Raw genomic sequence first — 26299 nt, 5'->3', positions numbered from 1 at the left:
TAATCGGAGCATGTGACTGTTTCTATCTCTTCCCCTCTCATCTGTTTAAATTCTCTCTCTCTGACGCATGTCAAACGGTTTTATTTTTTCTATTGCATGGTATAAGACTACGGAATGTGTTTTTAATGACATTAACTAATTATTATGTTATTTTTAATCTGTGCCAAAGGTGATGGTTATTTTATTAACACCATTTCTAATGACAGTTTAGTTTTCAGATAAAAGTTTTTTGGTTAATATGTTTTAAATGTTTTTCCTCTGGTGATGGTATAACTATATTGAAGGCTTTGATAAATAATTAGAATAACTATTATTTAACATCTAAATTAAATGTCGAAAGATGTGTTCACACGTCATAATCACATCATCAATAATAATATCATCCATCAATCATATAAAAACGAATTATAATGATGGCTTCGCTCTTTTCAAATTCCCGAATAAATAAAATATCTGACAATAAATTAATCTTAGCTAATTACTGTTTATAAACACAAGAAGTATATAATCTATCAAATGATAATCACAATTATTCATCTAATATCAATTGCATTGCATATAAATAATTATTCATGTGACAATTTTGGTTAGAAAGTATTACTTAAGAATTAATTAGCTTGAAATAAACTTTTAGTTTACATAAACTTAAAAATAAATATACATTTCTTAATATAAATAATACACAATAAGGCTTAATATAATTAAAATAACAAATTTGTCACTAAAATCATGAGAATAAAAACTTAAAATGATTGCTTTTATATATTTATCATTGTTTTATGAACAAATGTCATAATATAATTTTAATAGAAAAAATTAAAGTTTACATTTCTGACAAAAATATTTATGCAATGTACCATCAAGAATAGTCCACAGAGCCAATTGTAGATTTCACATCTCACATAATCCAGACTCCAAGTCCAAAACCAAGTAGACCCATCGCAATCACGTGTGAAACTCACAAAAACACACAAAACAACAGCTTACCTAACACAACTTAACTAAAAAATAAGTTCTTGATCGCTTAATGTACTGGTATGTGGCAGGGCGGTCCCACCGCACCGACATCCCAGACGGAGCTGATTCCGAAGCCCCCCTCCCCCCTCACGATGACGTCAAAGGATCTGAGAACCCCTCCCATGATCACGGTGACTACATCAGCAACGGTGACACTAAACACCCCGAGAAGAAACCGGACACGGCTGTCTAAATTGTAAGTGTAAGCTGTCACTCGACTCGACCAGTTCAACTTATGTAAATTCATTTACATAATTCAGGATTTTTATGTAAATTGTTGTATGTAATGTCATTGCTTAGTCAATTGTTATATTTATGCAATTGATATTGACGTTATGTAATTCAAAATGAACTATGTAAAGATTTATGTAATTTTTAAAATAATTAAAATATTCTTCTAATAGTTAATCATTTCTAATGTTTTAAAAGAATAAACGAAGCTTTGTATTAAATTTCATATACACGTAGTTCAATTTATTATATTACATGTTATGTAAATTATATAATTACATATATTATAACGAATTTAGAAGTGAATTTTAATATTATTCCTCATTTTTTTTTAAGACAAGAGTGGCAGCTTTCCTACATCGTAACTGAAAGCTTCTCCGTTAAATAAAAATGTTATTTGAAAATAAAATTTAATCGCAACGACGAATTTTTCAATTTTAAATAATGTACACGTCTGTAGACTGTTATATACTGCCTCCTTTATATACTATATAAGCGTAAAATTATTGTCTATAGCCTGAACCAATCGTAGTCGTAAAGATAAATTAAATTTTGATTTACGTACACGAGGCGATTTGCTTATAGCTCTGATATATGCTATACAAACAGTTCTTGAACATATATTTATATATTTATGCAACACTGTTCCACTTAACTACTTATAACTACGATATTTTTTCGGAAATCCGTAATGAATATCATACATTCAAGATTCAAGAATTCAACCAGTGATATCGCGTCAATTCAAGGTCAAACTTGTTTATTTGTCTTTACGTCTCCTGCAATTGGCGCAGGCTATATAACTGTTAACAAATTGATTTAAATATATCATAACCCGATTGCGGTATACGTAACTTAGATATTGGTATTAAAATTTAAAAAAAAATTATACTTTTTGCTCAAATGGCTCAAATATAATAACGGGCAACTTTCATGTACTGATGTCAGTGGATTTTGGGTTGAAATTTTAACCCTTCCCTTAAAACGAGAGGCCTTTCCAATTTCTAATATGATTCGCAAATTAATATTCCGTTATTCGAAGTTTAGATATATAGAAGATATTTACGTATAATATATAAATTTACATACATGGCTATAATATAGTGGCTCAGCTAAATCCTAAATTTATTAACACGCTATTTATAAAAACATATGACGTTCGAAAACGCATAAAAAATACGAATAACTTTAATTGGCACTCAAAATTATCAATAGAAATTGCATCTTTTTATTATATTTGATAGTGATGCTCTCGCTCTAGGGGGCCCCAGTGCACCTCTTTTGACATGGCAACGCCAATGCAACGTAATACCGCAGTCGGGTAATACTTCCTAAATCATTCTAATATAAACTCTTTGAATATATTTAGATAATAAGAATCTCATTTGTTAAACAACGAATCCCATCGCAAAATATAGTTAAGATATTATTAAAACGACTCAACTTGAAATAAAACTAGGCTATTTGATTTGGTATTTAAAATTATTGTCAGAATGTTTAAGGTCACGAACTTATCCCGGCTAAAAAATTACGTCGCCATTTTGAAATAACTGTCAGTGAATTGTTATAGAATATAAAAGATTAGGAATTTGAACAAAGTTAATTGCTACGATGAATTTTGTCTATAAAACTTAAGTGATTTTGATTGACACACCAATTAATCTTCTTCATCCAACGAAATAAACTGTTTTCTATTGGCTAATTAAAAGCTATTAAGCTGATAATGACATTAATTAGCAATTTATTTAGTAAATTTTTCTTAAATCAATAATCAAATTTTGTTCAAATCTCATTACTTTAACATCAAAAGTATGATAAGAAATATACGTACAATTATTTAACTAATTCAATGACAGAGACGATCCGGGCCAGATAAGTTTGTTGGCTTTTATTAAGTATTTAAAAAAAATATCTGTTTTTTTTTATTATACTCGGCGAAAGTAGTGTATGGTTCGGCCTGCAGTTTTCGTTGTAAGAAAACTCGAAAATGTAATGCTTTTATCTGTATTTTTTTTTGACATATATGTAAATGCCATTTTGTATTTTTATTTAGGTTATAAATTACACAAGTACATAATTATTTCTTAATTTTAGGACTAATGTGTTCGAACCACCATTTTTTTTAATGTTTTGTATATAATCTGTCGTAGAATTAATTCCATACCTACTTAAAATAGATTTAAAATACGTTGGTTGTTTAAACAGAAACGAGTTTTTTTGTTTTTTTAATTGTTAAAATGCAGATGCTCTGTAATTAAATGAAATCTCAATGAACGCATTTTACTCAATTAAGAAAAAAAAATCGTTAATACAATATTTTTTGTATTTTTCCAGTTTATATTTTTTTTTTTTTGTAAAAACAAAATTTTATAAAAATGACATTTAGCTTAAGTTAGCGTTAAGTCACCGTCATTGTGATTTTTAGTATTTTTTTTATTATTATTATTAAATGGAATTACTTAATAAGAATTTATTTTTGTACCAGTTTAGTTTTAGCGAGTGTTTTAATTGTTAATCGAATTAAATACACTGCCATTTTGCATAACCGTCATACGATACTTAATAAATTTCAAATAAAAATAGCAAATAATCAACTTTATACGAATATTAATTTAGATTTTTTATGATATATCGAAATTTTTATGAATTCCAATAACCAGTAATGCATAGTTGGTGAAAATATGTTTAAAATGTTTATAAAGTGTGAACTTGCGACTTTTAGCCGATACTACGAATTATAATTGAATATAAAAGTATTTATTAAATAAGAATTGCGTTCGTTTTATTTAATTACATCAAAACTACGGATCCCTAAAAAAAAACCAATTTAATGCAATTACATAAATTGATACTATATACAATGTTTGTATTTAAATTTAAAAAAAACTTGCAAAGTTTGCTTTTAATCTAAACTAAAAAAAAAAACAGTTTCATTTCGACGTTACAAGAAAATGTTGCACTCAATTCCGTAGATAAAAAATAGACTCTCACCGCGTCTAGAGCTTTTTTATATTTGTAGGAGACCATTAAAAATTTACCGTGGCTGTATAATAGCATGTATTCGACCGACAATTTTAAAAATATAATCATTACAGGCAGGAGTCGAGACCACACTAAGAGTTCCGGAGAATCGTAAGTACAACGAACAAACATACATTACACTTGTAAATAATCTGGATTTATTTAACATGGGAATACATTTTTATTTAAAATTACTGACTTTAAATTACAATCCTGCTAAAAAATTGTCACATTGTTGCAATCGAATCGAAATTTAATCCTTGTTTTTCTATTCGACTAACACATAACGGTCCAGCTGTGTTTAAATCGAAGTTGGATCGTAATGCAATCAGGGAAGTATCAATTATATACTCTATTCCAACCATAACAGGAAAAAAGCCAAATAAACATTTCACATCAAATTGACGCGATATCATTGGTCGAGAGCTTGATTAGTCTATGATATTCACTTTGGATTTGTGAATAAAGAGCCTTTTTAACGTCAACGAAACTGTTATCGGAATGTTGGAAGTAAAATTAAAATAGATATAAGTAGTTAAGTGTAATCGTGTTGAATTATAAATAAAGATATATTAATCATAAACTCTTAGCAGTGCACAACATTGAGTTATTAGCAAATCGCATTAAATACGTGAATCTAAGGTTTGTTTATCTTTTTCCCTAGTTCCATTGGAATAGGCTGTATGTATGTTAGTGACTTGCCCTCAGTTCTTAGAGAATAATATGACTACTTTATATGTTACGGGTTATTTGTAAAAGTCATAAGATTAAACCAATAAATCTATTGAAATTATATATTAAATATAATTCAATATGTATATCAATTATTAACTATTTTGATAATACTTAAAAATTGATTTTAATTGCAAAAACTTTGTTTAAATATTATGTTTTTTTTGGTTTAAATATCATAATATTTATGTCGTTATTTGATTAATTTAATTAAGGAATTTGCGCTTTTTTCTTATTATATTTGAAGTACTCATTAAAATTGAAAATTACTTTGTTAATTGACAGAAAACTAAAATCTCACAGATTAAAAATTACCGCTAACTTAACTGAATATGTCCGCCATTTTGATTGAATACTATTGTCAGTAAATAATAAAATAAATTTGTAAAGATAATTTTCGCAGTAAAAAAGACTTTATACAAATATAAATTAAAAATACTAATTTAATTACTTAACTAACTTAAATTATGTGGTTTTATATAATCAAGTATAAATAGCTTCTGGAAGTTAATGCTTTGTAAAAATACGCCATTTTGTTATAAGGACTCCGGCCGGGGACGTGCTTTTAGAGAGCGTGGTTCTACCTTCTAAAACGTATGTTCGTTTGTAGATATATAACCTATATGTATAACAATATATTCAAGGGCGCAGTGGCTTAAACGATTTAATTATTTTTCCAAGGACATTGTGTAACAATTAAACAAAACTAATTTGTATTATTTCATTTAAGCCATGACGTTATTAATCACATAACTATTGTTAACAAAATTTGAATCATAAATGAACCATAAGATGCCACTGTCTTGGCGTGTAGACGGCATTTTCCTACAGCTTTAGAGTCGAAACGGCACAAGTTGGACTTCCTGTATGCTTATCTCGTTACGACATTTATTTTTAACTTTGATTTGATTGCATTGTTGCATTGATATCGCTAGTACTAATTAGCAGTATTCAAAATAATTAAGACCTCCCTACCCGGACGAGCTTGCACTATCAAAAAGAAGTAAATTATTAATGCCATTTTTCCGTCTACTTTCTGTATTGTGATGTCACTTTAAAGCCGGCGCCAGACGTGTGCTTACAGAAGTCACTTCTTTGAAGACAATGCTCACGCATTTGGTCAGATCCTGTTGTATCTGCCAGATATGTGTTCAAAGATTTGATCACTCCTTTGAGTCTCGTATGACTGGCTCTCCTCGCATCAGTTCTATAAACTCAAAACGCTCTCGTAACTCCACTCTAGTGTTGGTTTGTTTCGCCACAAATTGTATAGGTTTGCGCATGACAGCTCTCCATGGCGACGCTCGCGCAACTCGGCTTCGCACAATTGTGGCAGGCACACAAACATTCGAACTTCCGATCCCTTTGATGTGCGCTAAAAAACCGACACGGAACGGCAAAGCGCACTTGTGTGTTCAAACATGTGACAGTAGTATCAAATGTCAGCTTATTTGAACACATGTCTGACGCCGGCGTAACAGGATGTCGTCATCACCTTCACGTCAGCTGGTCGTAGGCCCTTATGTCATTGAGCCCAATCGGCTTTTCTCTAACTGCCAAGATAAGGGGGCATCTAATCATGACTCGTGTATAGAATTGTTTTACTAACTTTCGTGCCTTGTACAGGAATTGCTAGTTTCTGAATTGATGATCAATCATATTTCCTGATCGGATTAAATACTGCACGCTCATTGGTCGCCATTATGTCATCAGCTATCCACTTCAAATAAGTCATTTAATTTAACTTTGATTGTCGTTTCAGAAACGGAATTACGCATCACTTTCGTGTTTAGGCATTTAACTTAGCTATCACTAGAGCTTTGCTTTATAATTTATATGTATATCAGTAAAGGTTTTATTCTATGTTGACGGTAGTTTTAAAATAACCAAATTTATCTTTTTAATATTTTTGTGTTCAATGTTAAAATTCTATTTACAACAAACTTTAATCTTTCAATTTCTCTATTGGTTTATGTGGATATCTCTTGTAATATATTCTTAAACTAGTTCCACACAACCGATTAAACTGAAGTTTTGCATCCATTTTAAACGATAGATTTTAGATTAAAATTGTTCTTTTTTACATTTGGTAGTTGGTATATTAAATACCATACACAATACAAATGTTTTGACCGAGAATGTTTATAATATTCCGCGTCAGTAGCGACACGGAGAGCGCCGCCGGTCAAAAGTCGAGGCTGAGCGCGCTGACGGCCCGCGTGCGCGCCGCCCTCCCGCGCGGCCGCGACCGCGTGCAGGCCGCCGCGCCCGCGCCCGACGTCGAAGATAACAAGGTCATTACGGCGAGGCTTGTAAACTCGGAGCCGAGTTGTATTTATCAAAACACATTTTTTTTTAATTTGTTTAGGGAGGCAGACTTGCAAATGGGTTATGTGATGGTATGACTTCCCTGATAGACGTAGCGGTACAGTAGCGATTTTGTGACACTAAATAGAAAAAAAATTAACAAAATTGTTCAAATTATACGATGACACACCTTTATGGGAATCCTCATGGCTGAATGATGGATGAAACTTCATGGTTTTGAGCACCATAATGCTGTTACTGTAATAAATATTAATTATAATACCAATAGTAATGTATTTTTTTCTTACAATTTGTTGCATATATCAAAAGAGCCCTGTTTATAACTATGGGACCCCGTATCGTGTCGGCTAGTAATAAAAATAATATTTATAATAGTATTTGTTACACATATTATTAAGTCTAAATGTTATCATATTTTATGCACAATTGGTGGTAGGGCTTTGTGCAAGCCCACCTGGATAGGTACCACCCACTCACTCCAGATCTTCTAGCGCCAAACAACAGTACTCAGTATAGTTATGTTCCGGTTTGAAGGGTGAGTGAGCCAGTGTAACTACAGGCACAAGGGACATAACATCTTAGTTCCCAAGATTGGTGGCGCATTGGCAATTACAGCGCCATTGTCTATAGGCAATGGTGACCACTTACATCATCAGGTGGCCCATTTGCCTCCAACCTATATCATAAAAAAAGAACAATTTGCAAATTTTAAATTATCTAAAACATTCAAAAACTTTGTATTATAATTCCAGGCGCTAGCTGATGACAAGAAGGGAGTCATTTACGCTGAACTAGCTTTAGGTGAGCAAAACGCTGAAAAACCACCACCCCCCTCCACAGAGTACGCAGAAATCGTATGCACAGAGCAGTCGCCACAGATGAAAGAGAACAAAGAATAACTGTGAGATCATATTGTATCTGTGCACAACGTTTTAAAAATAAAACTTATATTTAAATTAAATATTATAATCGAAAACTTATCTTTCGTCGATCGATCGATCGTTTAATTGGATCCACCGAAAAGATATTATAAATTATTTAAAAAAAAACATAATCAAGATTTCAAAGTTTAAGTGTTATGTCGGTTCCACATATGCTAATATCATATTCCAGCATACATTAAAAATAAGTATTTATTGCCCAATATACTCGTTTTAATTGTATTTTCATATGTAAATAAGCTATGACTGAGTAGTTATCTCGTCATTGAAATGAATTTTGCATTTTATGTCGGAGCCGATTTAAACAATAAAATTAAAACTTACTATGTAACTAAGTAATCTCATTTATTCCTTAATAGATTAAGTTATGTGTGCTTTTAATGATATTATATACAATTTATAGATTTAATACATTTTTAAATAATTCCACTGCCTTGCGATTTTTATAATAATGTATAAGAAAAAAAAGCGCTTTGACATATTTACATTTTATAAAAAAAAAACTTAAAAAATTATTATATTTAATCTGTATTTAAAAAAAAAAAGAAAATGGAACACGAATACTATGCTGTTTTCTGTCGAATATCAAATCAAAGGTCATGTTTAACGTAATCTACTTAACAATGTTTATGTAAGGATGTATATTTTTAAATAAAACAGGGTTACATTGGAGGCTTATATTAGTAGAGTCCCATTATTTACACTGTTTAGTAATTTTTAAGGTACAAATATAATTTTTTTATATAAATATGTTTTAGTTAGCCTTTAATAAACTAGAAGACTCATTGTCGGGTCATTTTTCCTTTTAATTCCGTCCAATAAAATGTATTAAGTTTTTTTTTAATTTCAGAACGTAAATAATTTACATATGTTACCATTTATTTCAAATATTCAAATTAACGTCTTGATTAAAATAATTATATCAGTATCAAGTAATTAAAAAAAAAATGTTTTTGAGAAATTAATTTTAAAAAGAGGTGCTTCAATCACGCACATAGTTTTATTATTATATAAGATATATTAAATGCTATATACTATTATATATAATATATATACTCTGTCACATTAAATCATATTTTTACATAAATAATTAAAATGGTGGAAAAAAATTTTCAAGTACTCAGACCATGCGCTTGGTCCAGATGAATTTTGTATGTTTCTAAATTAGCTTGCTGTTTGTGTGGTACTTAAGTGTATACTGTGTATGTGTATTAAGATAATAAAATATCTTGTGTCATAATTATTGTTTTTTTAAACCTTATGTCACTGTAATGTCACAAAAAGGCGGCAATATTTAGTGACATATTTTTCTTTACATTTTTTTTGTATCTATAATTATGTCAATATTTATTAAATTATTCTTATTTAGTTAAATATATATACCAATTCCAACAGTATATCTGGAAAACTCCATCCATTTCTAGAAACTTACTGATTTGATTGGTGATTTAACAGAGAAAACAGTAAAATAAAACGGCTTTTAACATTATTGCTCTTTATTATGCATAATATTATGCGTTCTAAGACAATAACTCAAATTATTTATAATACTTAAAGCTAAATAACGTTACAAGGTCAAAATATCAACAACTTAACCCAGTAAAGAAACTGCGCCCTTCATTTATAAAAATATTTATAAAATCTCCGATATTTTAAAAACAAAAGTTTACACAATACATTAAATATTTATTTACTATTGCTTTGATTCGAATAAAAAAAACTCTCCTCGGTGTGAGTGGACTTAGCAGATCATTGAACAGCAGAGACGAATGTGAGTTATTTAGGCGTCCAGCTGAGTTCTAAGCTGCCTAATCTTTATAAAATTCTGGCGAGTTCCAGCCTATTTACCTTAAAAGTCGTCAATTTACAAAATTTTTACCTACCAAATAAATGTGTGAATATATTTTTTCGACGTTTACGTTTCTGACGATGATGAGAAGTGGTTCCAGTATTTTTACCCTTGAAAGGCGGTTGGTACAATTACCAATATAGCCCAAACAAGATCATGGTAGGAAGTTGAATCGTATTGAAAGCGATTAAGCCCAAAATGTAGTTGTTTTTAGGGCGATGAAGACAACCTTTTATAGAATATTCAGATAGAGCAATGTGGAGAAAAGCCAACTCCAACGAGCCCTGATTCGGAGTAGGATTTAGGGTCCCCTTCAGCAGGCCTACCAAACCATCCCAGAAAAGATGAGTGGATGCCACTGGTTTTTTAAGGAGTATTTCGGCGCACTAGGCACTGGTAAGCCCATATAGTTCGACATTAAAGTGAAGTATGCAAACTGTATGAATATTTGAAGTAGAAGCTTCTAGTTGTCTTCGTGTGGCAGCTTTAACACGCACAATACAGAAATAACAGCAAATAGGATACTTTCGGTGGTAAAAATAAATTACGAAATTTTATTTATGATATTAAAATTTAATATCGATTCAAAGAACATTTTTCGACCCTTCGAATTTCCAACCACGATGTTGGTACCATAGTGAAAATAATAGTGTCAAATATTCTTCTAACAGTAAAACTGAGGTAGATAATTTTGTCATTTGGTAATCTTTTTAAAATCCCTTTTCCAAATAATAACGCCAAAACTCGCCAGACTTCTAAAAATGATCAGGAACTGTACAGTTCCATTGTATGCGAAATTAATCTCAATCTAATATTTGATCTGTTGGGTAATCTGCTAAGATCATTCACACGCCTCCCGTTTATAAATACTACAATATGTACAAAGAAAATAATGATACGGCATGACGTACGAAACCTATTTAAAAACATTTCACTTTTTTGGCAATTAAACGTCAAACTTTGTCAAAAGTTCACCGGCAGTAAACAATTGACGTCCTTACTTACAACCGTTCTTTAGCTGTGTTTAGTTAAAATTGATTTCTCTTTCTGACATCACTGATTTGACGTTCGAGAGAAGAAGACAGACAGCGTTATTTAACTAATCATAACTAGACATTTATACATAAAACCGCAACTATTCAAGCTGACTTACAGCTGTATTTTGACATTGTTAATTTCCTTACAATTTAATTGTAAGTACAATATGTCTAAGCTTTAAACACTCACTAAAAATCGTATAGAAAATTGTTGCAACGATGTGTGTGTTTTCAAAGATACGCCTTTTTAGAACGAAGTCCCTTAGACTTAAGCCCCTTAGTGACTTGGGTGAGAGCTAGGCCGAAATAGGTAGATGACTTTGTACGCCTCTCTATGTATAATATATATAAATATTCAAATCTTTGTTTCTTAATATTTTCATTGTGTCTGCTATTTAAAACATATAACGAAAGGAACTTCGCTCCAATCAGGTCAGACATACCTTTCATTTTTTTTAGTCTTCAATCGCTTTGAATTAAAATAAAACAATTATTAATATTTTCTATACAACAATTATAATAAAAAAAACATATAAGAGCATTTAATTTCTAATAAAATTTATTATTTCTTAGTAAATTAGCATTATTAAAAAATAAATATCAACACGAAGAAAACGACATTTTAGAGATCACGAACTAGTGGAAGCACAAATAAAATCAATACCTATTTCAGACTAATAAAAAAAAAATACACGACTTACGTCAAATGTCACTTTTTTGACATTTCTGTTCGGAAAAATAATTATTCATTTGACATAATACAAGTTTTTAAACATATATTATACCTATATTAGACTAGGTATTTTTTTAATAGTGCTTAGAGGCAGACGAACACTGATTTAGCATTTTCTGCGTTTTTTAATGTGTATAAGTTTTAAATAAAATGATCCATACAAATGTCTCAGATTATTAATATGTCCAGATGCTCGAAGCTGAGAACAAGTCGAAAAATGCAGTTGGCCACTAATTACACGCACACTATTAAAGTAGGATGACATTTGGCGTTTGCTAAGCGCTGTCACGCACACTCGGATAATAAAATTAGCCTCTTCGTTTTACTTCTTTTGTAGTGTGTCATTCCAGACACATAAATAATTTAAGACAAATGCCTGTTTTTAATACGAATTTGTTTTGACAATCCGCTGATATATTTTCTTATTTTGTAGTGTGTCATTCCAGACACATAAATAATTCAAGACAAATGTCTGTTTTTAATACGAATTTGTTTTGACAATCCGCTGTTTTGTTTAACGTGGTAGTTTTCAAATAAATTTACACTTTTAGCGGTAGCCGATATAGATCTATTTACTCAAAAGGCGCCCCTACATTGTAAATTATCGGCGTGCATTAACAAATATAATCTTATTTTTATTTTTTGCCATCTTTACTCATAGTCCCTAGTCATAGTATTAAGACATCTTGTAAGTACGAGCGTCAGATTACAGTCGATTGCAGATTCAAGTCGATAATTTCGTGCCTTCGTGAGTAAATAGATCTACACCAGTAAAGAAAGATAATTTGCTATTTCCTGTTCTTATACTAAGAATTTAAAAAGTTATAATCGTTAAATTCTAATAAATTATATTTATATATAAGAGAGATCTTTAATTCCTTATTAACTGCGGCTTCGTGTGAAAGCAGCCAATGTCTATAAAAGCATTCGAGTTGTCTTAAATCAATAAATTGGGCTGTATAAAGCTCAGTTACGTTTTTTTTAAAACGTTTTTCTTACTGATTGTTTAAGAATCTAATTGTGTTTTATTTACATTATTCATAGCCTTTTGATTTATGAACCAAACTAATGGTAATCTTCGATTTATGTGGACGATTTAAATATCCGCAAGTTAAACGAGTCGTTATTTGAATACAACAGTAAAAAACTCGTGTGACAAAAGGAAGCGAGTTTTCCCGCCATTTTTTAGCGCCAATCGTGTTCGCCGAGTAATTTAATAATGTCTACAGCCGATCCCAATGACAGGTGTAAGATAAATAAACAAATTTGAACTTGAATTGACGCGACATCATTGGTCGAGATCTACATAATCTGTGATATTCATTATGGATTCGTGAAAATCTTTTGAATGTCAGCGAAGTTATCAAACTGTATACACATAAGTAGTTAAGTGTAATGGTGTTGTATTATAAATAAAGATATATTAATCAAGAACTGTCTGTAGTGCACAATACAGCAGCTATTAGCGAATCGCATGTAATATGTCAATTTAAGGTTTGTTTATCTTTACTCCTCCTCGAATTTGAAACCCCCCCCACACCCCTATAACTATTTTGCTTACTGGTTACACATGCGTCGCGTGTGATGTTGCTCACTTAACACTAAAACGTGTAATGTGATGTGCATTGAATATAATAATATAAATAAATATCGATGAAAATATATAATTATTAATAACAGACAATTTAATAGCCGACACGATTCGTCGGCATTGGGGGCAAGTTCACGCATGTATATTTTCAGCCAATCAAAGGCGCCTCCGGCTCCTTCATAGAGACCTAAAAATATACTGCGCAGATCAAGACTCATGCCGTTTATTAAACTTTTGTCTAATGTCAATAAATGAAAGATGCCATTCGGCTGCCGATACACCTCTGCCAGATATTGGCAGTGTTATTCAGGACATGCTACAATAAGCGCACATGGTAAATTAAACTGGCAAACTCACATTTTAGTATTGCTGTTAGATTGGGTCTACTCATCATCAAAAGGGTATTTCTTTTATCACGACATAAACTTTGACATGATTTGTGAGTGATGGAGTAATCCCACTGTTGGACAAAGATCTTAAGCCGTTGACATTTTTCCTAAAGATTATTCCATTATTTATGAGCACGAAAATAAATTTATCAGAGCTAAGCCAACAAAAATATTCAGTTAAAATGTATGTACCCACTATTCATTTCTACTTGAAAAACTAAATTGAAAGTTTGCCAGATTTGATAAAAGTTCAAACGAAAACTAGAGAGACGATTGAATTGCCTCAAAATACATGAACATGATACGATCAGTAACGTCAATAAAAATTTGCAACCGCTTCCACTTGTGTTGCGAACGGTAGCAAGACGATGACCATCAATATGGACACTTTAAAGCAATTCTAATGTTATTACCGAGTGGTAATCACTGAAAGCCGCTAAACACAACAGTCCCAAGCTACTTCTCTACGCCCAACACGCTATCACCGACTTCCGTCAAGTCTTCCTTCACTTCCGTGATCTCCAACTTCACTTCCATACTCTTAGACTTAATAACTTTCTCCCAAACGTCCTTCGCGACACTGGCGTCTGTGTCTGTGCAGTCGTATGTGTCGTTCGGATGTTTGCGACTGTAGTGTCTTATAATGTTCTGTCGGTGTGAAAACTTCTTCCCGCAAACGTCGCACACGAAGGGCTTCGCTTTGGTGTGTGTGCGCATGTGGTACTTGAGCCTACTCTCCTTTGGGAACGTCTTGTTGCAGACGTCGCAGACCAAGTGTTTGACTTTCGTGTGTCTGAGTGTGTGTCTTTGCATGTTGTGTTTGTGTGCGAAGTTTTTGTTGCAGACCGGACAAGTGTAGGGCTTCTCTCCGGTGTGTTTCCTCATGTGGGGCTTTATCAGGCCGGCGTGTGTGAATTTCTTCCTGCATATCTTACAGGAATACGGTTTAACGCCATTGTGTAGCTGAACGTGTCGGATGAGCGTCGATTTATATTTGAAGCTCATTTGGCATCGGTCGCAGACGAACGGCCGCTCCGTCGTGTGTCTGCGGAGATGGCTCTTCAACAAAAACTCCTTTTGGAAAACTTTATTGCAGACTTTGCAGACGATCGGTTCGTGGTTCGGCATCTTGCATCGGCTAGTACTCTTCAAATGTTTCACGAGATTCGCTTTAACTGCGAACTGCCTCAAGCAGGTCTCGCATTCGTAAGGCTTAACGGCCAAGTGGATCCGTTTGTGCTGTTCCAAATTCGACGACGTCCTGAACATTTTCCCGCACTCTTCGCACTTGTACCGCTTCTCCGTTGAATGGGTTAGCAGATGCTTCTGATAGTGGCCCTGTTTCACAAACTGACGGAAACATACATTGCATTCTAGTTTTTCGCGCGTATGCAAAAGCATGTGCCTTTGCACGTTCCCCTTATTTGCGAAACGTTTATGACATATTGGGCACATGTATTTGCCGTCGATTGTAGAATTCAGACTGAGCACTTCCTCCGACACTGAAAAGAGAAAACTGTATAAATTAAATGTTAGCAAAGGTCCCAAACACAAATCCCAAGTATTGCGCTCTCAGCCAAAGAGAAACCTAAATATGCAGTAGAATCCGTTTATTATGACTCCGCCTTTATTGACCAACCGTTTATTGTGACGTACTTACACTATGAAGTTTGGTTTTCATATAAAAATCGTTGTAAAAAAGTCGGATATAATGACTTCCCTTATAGTGACAGTTCGCTTATTATGACCCATTTTTAATAAATTATGTCCGGTTATAATGACCGACATGATTCTTCACACCTTCGGTAATGTTTCGTTCAGAACGCGGCTCGTTTTTATTTTTAATCTGAGTGAATCATTGACACTTGAAGGTCACGCATCACATGCGGGGAAAAAGAAGGCGAGGAAGAACCATACCGCAACCGAAAAACTACCGCAGAAGAGGCAGTAAAGGCTGCAGATTTGTTCATAGCAATAGTGAAAATGATAATTTGGCCATGGCTTTGTCTTCTATACACACATAGTATTAGAGACTGTTATTACAAAACAAAAGCAAACAAAAATTACAGATTACTTACATTAAAGTATGAAAAATGTAGTACATGTTTCGTATGTACTTATTACGTGAAAAATACCTATTATTATACCTACCTATATATTTTATTTTTTTCACAAAACGCTTTGTATGACGTCCGGTTATTATGACGTGTTTGTCTATTCCCTTCGATGTCATTATAAACGGATTCCACTGTACTTTATTCAAGTAGGCTTTTACGAGCTTATTCAAGTAGCTCTTAAATCGTCATTTGATAAGATCAAATTTATGAATAACGCCTTTTCGAAATGTATTTTGTAATGAAATCTAGTAGATTTTTTTCTGACAAGTGTCTTAACTGAATTACTGTAAAACCAGTACTGATTCTGTAAGAGAAACCTCTCTCTCATCGCAGCATATTGACTATTTTTATTATAACATTTAAACGACAGACGGATCAGAATGGCATGTCATCGTAATGACGACTTACGACATTTCACGATAGGACACTGTTGTCCTGTCTGTCACATAATATATTACTGTTGAGGAACGGTACTGTTACCGTAGGAATATATTATGGGTAAATATAAATATATACATATTGGACAACATTACATACATTACTCTAATCCCAATGTAAGTAGCTAAAGACTTGTGTCATGGAAAATCAGAAGTAACGACGGCACCACATACACCCAGACCCAAGACAACATAGAAAACTAATGAACTTTTTCTACATCGACTCGGCTGGGAATCGAACCCGGGACCTTGGAGCCTGACCATGAAAACTGATGTACACCCTACTCGACACGAGTCCTCAGTATCGTCATATAACACGCGCTACGTGTATGGATACAGAACGGTCAGGATTCGTTGGCATACGACAGTGTCCCTCCAGCCAAACAAGAACTTCGAATTCTGTCAAGACACTTTAATTTACGATGCCTGAAATGTGCTGCGGCGCGATCCGTTGCGGTGCTTTTGATGTGAAACGCAATTAACATTACACTCAAATACATACTTTAACAACTCACCGTCACTTATGAATATGTTTGACGTTTTCGGTGGACACATATCCGGTATAATGTAGTTACAACTGTCTTCCTGAAACAAAAAATTATTTCATCAAAACCAAAAGATACTTTATTCAAGTTGGCAAACACAAACACTTTTGAATCATCAATCATTTTACATATTTGTATTAAATACAAATCTACCAACGATTAGGAATGTAGATTTAAGAACCACCAAGAAATTGAGTTTAATTTCAATCAAAGACAAATTACATGTAATAAATACACAATTATACAAACATTTCTATCGTTTATTTAATCCTGCAGAGTATTTTATTTTATGTTATTGGTATGCGGACGGGAAAATGGGCCACCTGATGGTAGGCCACATCGCCGCCATTGCTTACGTCACCAATGCGCCACCCACCTGAACTGAGATGTTATATCCCCTGTCTTAGTTACACTAGCGCACTCACCCTTCAAACCGAAACACAAGAATACAGAGTACTGTTATTTGGCGGTAGAATATCTGATGAGTGGGTGGTACCTACCGAACCGAGATTGCACGAAGCACAAAGTAAATTTAACTATAGGCACATAAACTATATCCTGCAGGGGTGCAGGAGTAAGGTATGATTCTAGAATATAATCTATACTTGTGGCAAAATTCATTCGGATCCGTTCAGCCGTTCTGGCGTTATTGTGTAACAAGCAAACATCCATCCAAACTTTTGCATTAATAATATTAATAAGATATATAAATCAATATCAATTTTTATATTCCCAGAGATGTTAAGCGTCTACAGCCAAATTTTGTTACCACCTGTATCTTCGTTCCAGTGCTATTTGGTAACAAACACAACACACAAACTAACATATATATAATATTATTAAGACGTTTCAGATTATACTAATATAGTCATATTTTAAGTAACAGAATGGCCCCGATCTATACATATAATAAAATTGGAGTGTCTGTTTGTAATATTAAAAAAACCGCTTTTTTCTAAACGCACATGTATGTATCCACAGTACATACACCAAAATAACTTTTTTTTTGTCTGTTTGATCTGGCTAAACTCTGGAACGGCTGGGTCGATTTTAACGAGAATTTCACTGGCAGCTAGCTGATGTAACAAGGGGTAACTTCCGCTACAACAATAACTTTTTTGTTAAATTCAAACGCAAACGAAGTAATTATAAGTTTCTGATACCACTGACCTCTGGAGGTTCAGGCTCTTCCGGCTCCTGCTTGATGGCGACCTCCACGTTAACACTGGGGGGCTCGTATTTAATTGGTACACTGTGCCACTCACTCGTGTCGACATCCTTTCTCGTTAATGAGGTAACTCGGGTTTCACTGGAATAAGAAAGTGTTTATTCTATAATTATCGTCTAGTATCCATTTAGATTCATTTAAAAATTAAAAAAGCAAACGAGCATATAGACCACCTGTCCGTAAGTGATCACCACCGTTCATAAACATTGTCACTGTCAGAAATATTAACCATTTCTTAAAATGGCAATGCTCCACCAATGTTGGGAGACTAAGATGTTAATATGCCGACTCAACCGAATACCTACCCAGGTGGGCTTGCAAAGTCACCGAGAGAGAAGGTCTATTGAAGACGATTCATTGAAGACGAAGATCACCGAATCTAAATCCGGACAAGTGTCTTGATTAATATATCTTCATTTATTTTTAAATTATTTCACTTTGACGATTATATCCACTTGAATTTTACTTCCAAAGTTTAGATAACAAATTCGCCGACCTTCGAAACGGCATTTTTAACGCGATCTTAATGAATGCCATGTATTGTTCAAGATCTCGTCCAATTGTATCAAATTAATTCGATAGCAAGGTTATTTATATGTTTTTACTTCTCCAGGGATAGACTTCAAAAATTATGTCTCCCATACGACTGACACTCATTGCAAGTTGCGAGTTAATTCAGTGGCTACTAGGCTGCAGGCAAACACACCCAAGTCCCGTGTAAATAATTATTGACATATTCGTTTAAATTAATTGTGTACTGGCTACCTGTCTTCGTTTTCGGAGAGTAGTCGTTTGACGGTTGTTAGAAACCCATGACGTTCTGTATTCATCAGACGTGAAAGCGTAACAAATGATCAAACTCACTTTTGTGATTCAAAATATTGGTTGGGGTACTAATAAAACCATAATCTCACTAAAGTTCAACACTTAGTGACTTCAATCAGAATGGAATTTCGCGGTGAGTCTATAAATAAATACAAAATAAAACCCGCTGAGTTTCCTTCGCCGGTTTTTCTGAGGTCAGATTATTTTCTATTGCGAACCGGTTGTAGTTTTTACTTTGACTATCAATAACTGAGTTAAATTCTTTTGTATAAATGGATTTGAACAATATAATAGAGCATATGCTGAGCAGAGAAAATTTTCGTTATAGCGAAGTAGTCTCTGAAGATCGCGATCAAAAAATATTAACTAGGATTCTTGAGGTTGTATATAAGCTGTTTTAGAAAATCAATACACGATTGAATAAACTTTGTACAATAGAAAAAAAACAACATTTTTTTAAAGTATAAGATATTCAGACGAACAAGTTAGAACTCTTTTTTTTATTTTAGAATAAAAATAATTCATAGAAATATTATCGTTCTCTTGCTTATTAAAATAACAAAAAAATCAAATGTAAAAAACTTACAATATACGCTTAATTTGAGCTATTTCAGAGATCCTTTAAATCAATTATTTTGGTTTTGTGAATTTGGCCACGACGACGCGACGCCTTGTTACGGCGGACTTCGCCTTAAGTGTTCAAATTCACAAAACGAAAATAATTCAAAAACAGAATCATATCTAAAGCTACACCGGTTTTAAATGTAGTTTCTAATGAGATACAACAAGAAACTTTGTAGTTACTTTTCCCACCAAATAATAATAAATATAACTTAGGTATGTAAATTAAATACAATGAATATATTTTTTATTTGAAAACAAAAAAAATCCTACATATAAAAACCACGAATACGAACTTCATTTTTTATCTGTTTTAATGAAAATCGGCTTTATTTTCATTCCCAACTGAACAAACACCAATGTACCTACATAAAACTTATACCGGAATTCGCAACGCGTGTCGGAGACGGGTTTTATCATATAATATTATTATAAACTAGCGACCCGGCCCGACTTCGCACGTATGCGGATATACAACGTTAACGAGTTTTTTGACATTAGACAATACAAACCACTATATCCCTGTATTTTAAATCTGGAATATTTTCGAAAATATCAATTTAAATTATATGCTGTAAATGCAAAGGGCCGTGTTAATCTATATGAAATGCACAATGTATTTAAGGTACTTAATTTATTTACTTGGACAAAGATTAAAGGACCATATTAATCTATATTAAATTCACAATTTATTTAAGGTACTTAATCGGACAAGGATTAATGCTGTATTGCTTAAAACCACTTCGTAAATAAACCATTATTTCTCGTAAACAGTAATGGATAAAAAATGTTATTCTGGGTTATCCCTAAGAGACATACCATCGCGGACATTTTCGTAGACCTTTTTAAGCTGTAAAATACTGTAGTACATTATTTTGATCTATCTCGTAGGGTTCACTCAGCGTTTGAAATGTAAGCGAAAAATAAATGTGTTTATATACGACATCACATTACAAATCTCTAAAATTATCAGTGTTTCTCTATTATTTTATGCATCTATTATACATACAAACATTCCTCTTGAATCAGTCCATCTATTAAAAAAATACTGCATCAAAATCCGTTGCGTAGTTTTAAAGATCTAAGCATACACAGGGATAGACAGATAGCGGGAAGCGACTTTTTTATATACTATACAAAGAAGCAGCTGCGCTCAGCAGTTTCAGCCGCTTTCAATTTTGACTATTGACGTGACAAGCGTGTGTTTCATGTTATTGTCTTCTACTGTATAAAGATTTTTTACGAAAATCTTCTATTACGCTTCTTCTATGTATAGAAGAATTCATTTTAATCTTATCCTTCCGGCGAGACCATATTGGAACCACTTGATTATAATTATGAATGATGCATGATATGTAAAATTGTTAATTATATATATGACGCAGTTAAATTGTAAAGACTGAAAGACTGTTACTTTAAAATAAACATAGACTTATTGTAAGCTGTCCATGAACGACATTTAACAAAAAATAATCATTTTAAATCAACTAAAACTTGATCCATACATTGATTCTTTCAAAACAATAAACTCTTAATATTTTTATAATAGTTTTTATTTAATTGAGAGATTAATAGGAAGAAAGAATATGACAAATAGGTCATTTGATGGTGAGTGGCCACCATTGCTCATTATTGGTGCTTTAGGAAATATTAACCATTCCTTACATCACCAATGCGCCACCAACCTCGGGAACTAAGATGTTATGTCCCTTGTACCTGTAGTTACACTGGGCTCACTCACCCTTCAAACCGGAACACAACAATACTAAGTACTGCTGTTTGGTGGTAGAATATCTGATAGATTCCTCTGAATAATCATTCTATAAATGTGAATTTGAACATTGTAAACATAATTATGGAACTGAAGAGTCAGTCAGTAATCGAGTACAGGATCTCGGCAATATGGTCTCACGAGTAATGATGGAATATTTTTATTACCGAGAAGAATATGGTATTCTTAAAGGTACACAAAAATTCTATTAGCTATATAGGAATAACATTAGCTTATTGACATATTTTGTGACTATAAAAATATATTCCAGTCTGTATTTGAAGTAGAAAGTGTTAACATTTCAAAGTATTTCCAGGTCCTACACCAAAATGTATGGCTGCTTTATAAAACATTCTTGCCCAAAGAATAATTGAAATGAATAACACAAATGTATGTGTACATGTATCTGTTTAGAACCTGCAAAATATAACCGTAGCCTATTCCAAGTTCCAACCACGAGAGAGGTAATAAATAAAACACATTTGACATTAAATTGATACAGTATTATTTAATCTATGATACTCTTTATGGTTTTGCAAGAAATTCAATGTCTATGAAGCTGTTATCGGAAGAAATTAAAGTGGATATAAGTAGTTGAGAGGAATAGTGTTGTATTATAAATAAAGATATATTAATCAAGAACTGTTTGTGGTGCATGCATTGCACAATATGCTTGATATAAATATTTATAATTAAATAGAAAAATAGACAGTTATATTGCATTATAATTAAATATGTTTTCTATAAACTTATATGGATTATTATTTCAGCTATCAACAAGCACCAGTAAAAAGCTTACTGACATTTATTTAATAATCTGTGTAATTTAAATCATAAATAAACGAGGCATATTACTACAACACCAGATTATATAGAATATAAAATAAACACAGAGCTAGTATTTGTTGATTTTCAGGCCTGAATGAATATATAAATAGTATATAATTAAAAAAACCTTGTAAATTTGTTTGTTGCTGGTTATTCTTGGTAGAACCTACATTTTAAATCAGTGGGAGCATTACATTTACAACAATTCTGTAAAGAGATGATTCAAAATAGCTTATAAAAACTTTTGATTTTGATTTTAATGACCTACTTTTTAAAGAATTCAAATAGTATAAATTCTACAGAAACAAAACAGACAAATGATAATATATAAAAACAATTGATTATTATGGAGAGAAGAATCAAATCAGGTTGTCCAACAGATTCAAAACCATAAATAACATTTATTATCTAACAAGAAAGAGGTTTTTTTAGAGTAAAAAATATTAAAAAATGATTTTACTCGAATTGTTTTAAATTGTTTTCGCATTCCAATTGTACACATAAATATTTTCTAAAATTATAATGAACGACACTGGTAACTTTTTTTTTATCTTAATAATATTAAGCAAAGAGAAACTCACGTTATGTCCAGTTCCGGTTCAATCTTGATATTTACAAATTCGGTCTTAGATAAATCTTGAACTATTTCTTGTTCGTTATTAATATTTTTGTAACATTGTTCTGAATTTTCATAATTATTTACAATATTATTTGACGAGGATGGCGACTCGGTGTTCGGCTCTTGTTTAATTTTAATGCACTCGAAGGACATATTGAATGTTATTATTTTTTTAAAAAAGCAATTTCATTATTTTACAAGTTTAATATTACATTTTCTCTTAATTTATTATGGAAAACCGCTATGTATTGCTACCTCAAATTTCACTTGGCTGAAGGCTCACTTGACGTATAAATATAGTACTGTCATATATTTTCCTCAAAATAAAAAAGCAAAGGGTACATACACACTATCAACTTTTTTTTAAAGTTTCGAAAATTACACTTCGTATAAATTACACTTTATAAAGTGTAAATTTCTGTAATCAAAACTACGAGTATGCATACGAATAATAATTGTTTTTAATGTAAATAAAATACATGTAAAATTAAAATTCAAAAATAATAAAAATGGTTTATTTGAGCACTGTTGCAAACTCATTTACAAGTTTAAATTAATTTACTAATGGAAAAATTCTTCAATCCAGCAGGGAAGAGCTATAGATACCTAGAACTTAGAGAATAATGTTGGTGATTAAATAAATCGTCAAGTGCCTAAGCTGTTGATTAAAAAAATGATGTAACAACAAAATATGAAACATAAATTTATTTATTTAATTTAAAAGGTACTTTAACAACGTACATATTTCTTACTAAATGAGAAAAACACAGACTTCGTAATGTTCGCTGATATGTATATCAAATAAAAATGCACAATATTGACAAATTATAACATGTATGTAAATTAATTTTAAAATATTTTATCACCATATAATATAGGAAAATAAGAAAGATATAACTCATATTAATAAAGTTTGTTTCAAGTCGTTTAAACTTTTTATACATTTTGGAATTTATTCAATAAGAAAATAAATAAATAAAAGTGATATTGAAGTTTTTTTTCTAAAAGCACAATGCGCTGTATATATCCCTGGGTTGTATGCTTCGCTGTAACCGAAAACGTTAGCTAGTTTTGCTATTTGATATAATCTATTATTTTATATTCTGAAACAAACTTCATAAATTCATAGGTAATATGAACATTGTTGGCTTAGGGTGTTGCTTATTGAGCTACAGATAATTCATTTCTTCGTGTCCTCAGAAATTCCAACATTGAGTCCACGTTTGTAGTACCAACTTACAAATGAAGGGCAACGTGAACAGCTCTTCGAGGTTCTATCTGGTCATGACAAACATTTGACATTTGACGCAAAAGCGACCTGGAGGGGAACGCGCATTGCTGTGTTGAACGTGGAGAGAGTCGCACAATGAGCAAGACCATTCTTTCAGCTGGTTCTAGCACTCCATTATTGAGGAGGTCTTATTAAACCAACTTGATTGTATAGTTATGGGAAATTCCTGGTGCCTCTCTGTTTTGTAGTGGGGAAATGATGACGTACTAAACTTCAGGGACTAAGTGTCGCTCTTAGTTCTCTTCTGTTAAGAAGTTACTGGTATGCTAGGAGAGAGCAATGATCCCCTTTAATTGAAGGATATATACTGAATTAGTTTGAGATTCGTCTTGTGACCCTTGCCTCATTTCTTGACAAGTAGTTTTCGCCCGCAGCTTTGCTCGCGTGCTTTGAGGTCGTAAGTTTTAGGTATAAGAAATATACCCTATGTCCTTCCTTCAAGTTCGGTTCAGTGTTTTGACCGAGCTCGACAGACAGATAGATTTATTTTCGCATTTATAATATTAGTAAAGATAATCTCCAATATGTAGACATTTTTTGAAGTAGGTATATGAAGTTAATAATATTTTTTATCGTCCGTTAAGTTTCCAATTCAATTACAAAGAATGTAATCAAATTATTTGTGAATGTAAAAAATGTTGGCGAATATTTTATTTTTCAGTAAGTATACTATATGTACTTATTTTAATTAAGACCCTTAAGATGATATGTTATCAAAACTAAAGTGTTTTTATAAATCAAATTTTCCTTAAAACTTTAAGCTATAAACGCAAAATGAAAAAACTTAGAGTGCTTTATGCCGCTGAACTATAAACATTTTTCTAGATCCCTTTTATTACATCTGCCCTTATATACGCCCCCGAGTTCTAATTTTAGGTGTAATTAAAAATATTTTCAACTTGACTCTTAATAATATAAAATATAAAAATGTTAAAGTAGTGTGTTTAACCGACTTCAAAAAGGAGGACTCCAAAACTAACAATAATTGTAACTAAATTATACTATCATAAATCGACTTTTAAGTATTCTAATATTTTCCATTTCATTATACTTAGGAGAACTCTAAAAAATATTTCGATCATTGTTTGTTATTCATAGGTATGTTTTGAGTTAGATTTAAACTGGGTAGGCACCCATCTATCTTCTCGCGTGGTAAACTCATAAATCGTTCGAATTGAATCGAATCGAATTCGAATCGATGAGTACTAAAAATATGTTGATTATTAATTTGTAGAAGAATACGCAATTATTTTTTAACTTTTTAGTGCATATTAATTTGTTTTGGAATAGTGTTTTATTTGAAGTCGGTTTTCTTTTTGTCAACATTTTTGTTTATATTTTATTTAATCGATATTAATTCCAATATACAGTGGCATTTTTTCCGACGTTCAGAACAAATTCAACAGGCTTAAATCAGGTGTCAGATGAAGGCAACCGCAGACAAAACCAGTAATTTGATTTTGTATATTTCTCGTAATATGTTTTATTTTTATTATTACTAAGAATGTGAACATTTAAATATACGAATCATATAAATTTTATTTACATAAGAATTATTATCACTAAAGCTACTGTATAAGTCATGACCGCGTGGAATGGTGACAAGAGTGCAGCAGCATTTCCCCGTTGAATCATAATTCCGATCCTCTGGGCCAAAAAAGGAACGGATCTCTTGTCGTCATCAGTGGAGGCAATAATTTAATTAGAGTTTTTGATACTACTTCAAGGCCCAAGTGTTTTAGCTGCAAATGAATATGTAATATTAATAAATGTATATTATGTTGTAGGATGATATATATTTAATATTTTGTGTTAATTTTACACAATCAAATACGTATGATTGAGAACGGTTTTCACCATCCTCTAATAATCCGTGGTTTTGCAATATCCCTTAAGTTTTCGCGAAAATTCGAATTATCAAATCATCCTACGATATACATCATAGTTTTAGTTAAAACAATTCATAGCAACACTCCTTGCTGAAGGTGTACCCATTTCTAAAATGAATAGTGAATGAGCCAGACTAATCGCAGGCACAAGAGACACAACCCTCAAGTGGCAATAGAGAGCGTGACGAAGTTACAATGTCAACAATATTGGCGATAATAATACTTTGAGAAGAATTCATAAAAAGTCTGGCAAATGTAG

General features: G+C 32.1%; 2 protein-coding genes across 7 annotated transcripts in view; one reads left to right on the top strand and one right to left on the bottom strand.

The window, feature by feature from the left end:
- Positions 1 to 9510, top strand: part of LOC113391577 (fasciclin-3) — a 144756-nt gene extending 135246 nt beyond the window's left edge. For 2 of the 6 annotated variants that reach the window (XM_026627573.2, XM_064219936.1), the window contains 4 exons: positions 4344 to 4380; positions 5545 to 5595; positions 7163 to 7295; positions 8082 to 9510. In XM_026627573.2, coding sequence (XP_026483358.2) covers positions 4344 to 4380; positions 5545 to 5595; positions 7163 to 7295; positions 8082 to 8228 — 368 coding nt within the window. In that variant the 3' untranslated portion in view covers positions 8229 to 9510. Of the gene's footprint in view, positions 1 to 1046; positions 4020 to 4343; positions 4381 to 5544; positions 5596 to 7162; positions 7296 to 8081 lie in introns of those variants that run through there. The other 4 variants (XM_026627578.2, XM_064219939.1, XM_064219938.1 and 1 more) reach the window with 3 other exon arrangements.
- A 4460-nt stretch (positions 9511 to 13970) lies between these two features.
- LOC113391548 (zinc finger protein OZF-like) lies at positions 13971 to 23142 on the bottom strand. Its single transcript, XM_026627537.2, has 4 exons — positions 22823 to 23142; positions 18139 to 18277; positions 16939 to 17008; positions 13971 to 15371 (listed from the first exon to the last, which is right to left on the bottom strand). Exons 1-4 carry the CDS (start codon positions 23011 to 23013, stop codon positions 14326 to 14328), a joined length of 1446 nt encoding a protein of 481 aa, XP_026483322.2. The 5' UTR covers positions 23014 to 23142; the 3' UTR covers positions 13971 to 14325.
- Positions 23143 to 26299: the final 3157 nt, after the last annotated feature.

The sequence above is a fragment of the Vanessa tameamea genome, chromosome 30 (genome assembly GCF_037043105.1).
Source record: "Vanessa tameamea isolate UH-Manoa-2023 chromosome 30, ilVanTame1 primary haplotype, whole genome shotgun sequence".
NCBI classification, from domain to species: domain Eukaryota; kingdom Metazoa; phylum Arthropoda; class Insecta; order Lepidoptera; family Nymphalidae; genus Vanessa; species Vanessa tameamea.
This window is presented reverse-complemented; position numbering and strand designations above follow the sequence as displayed.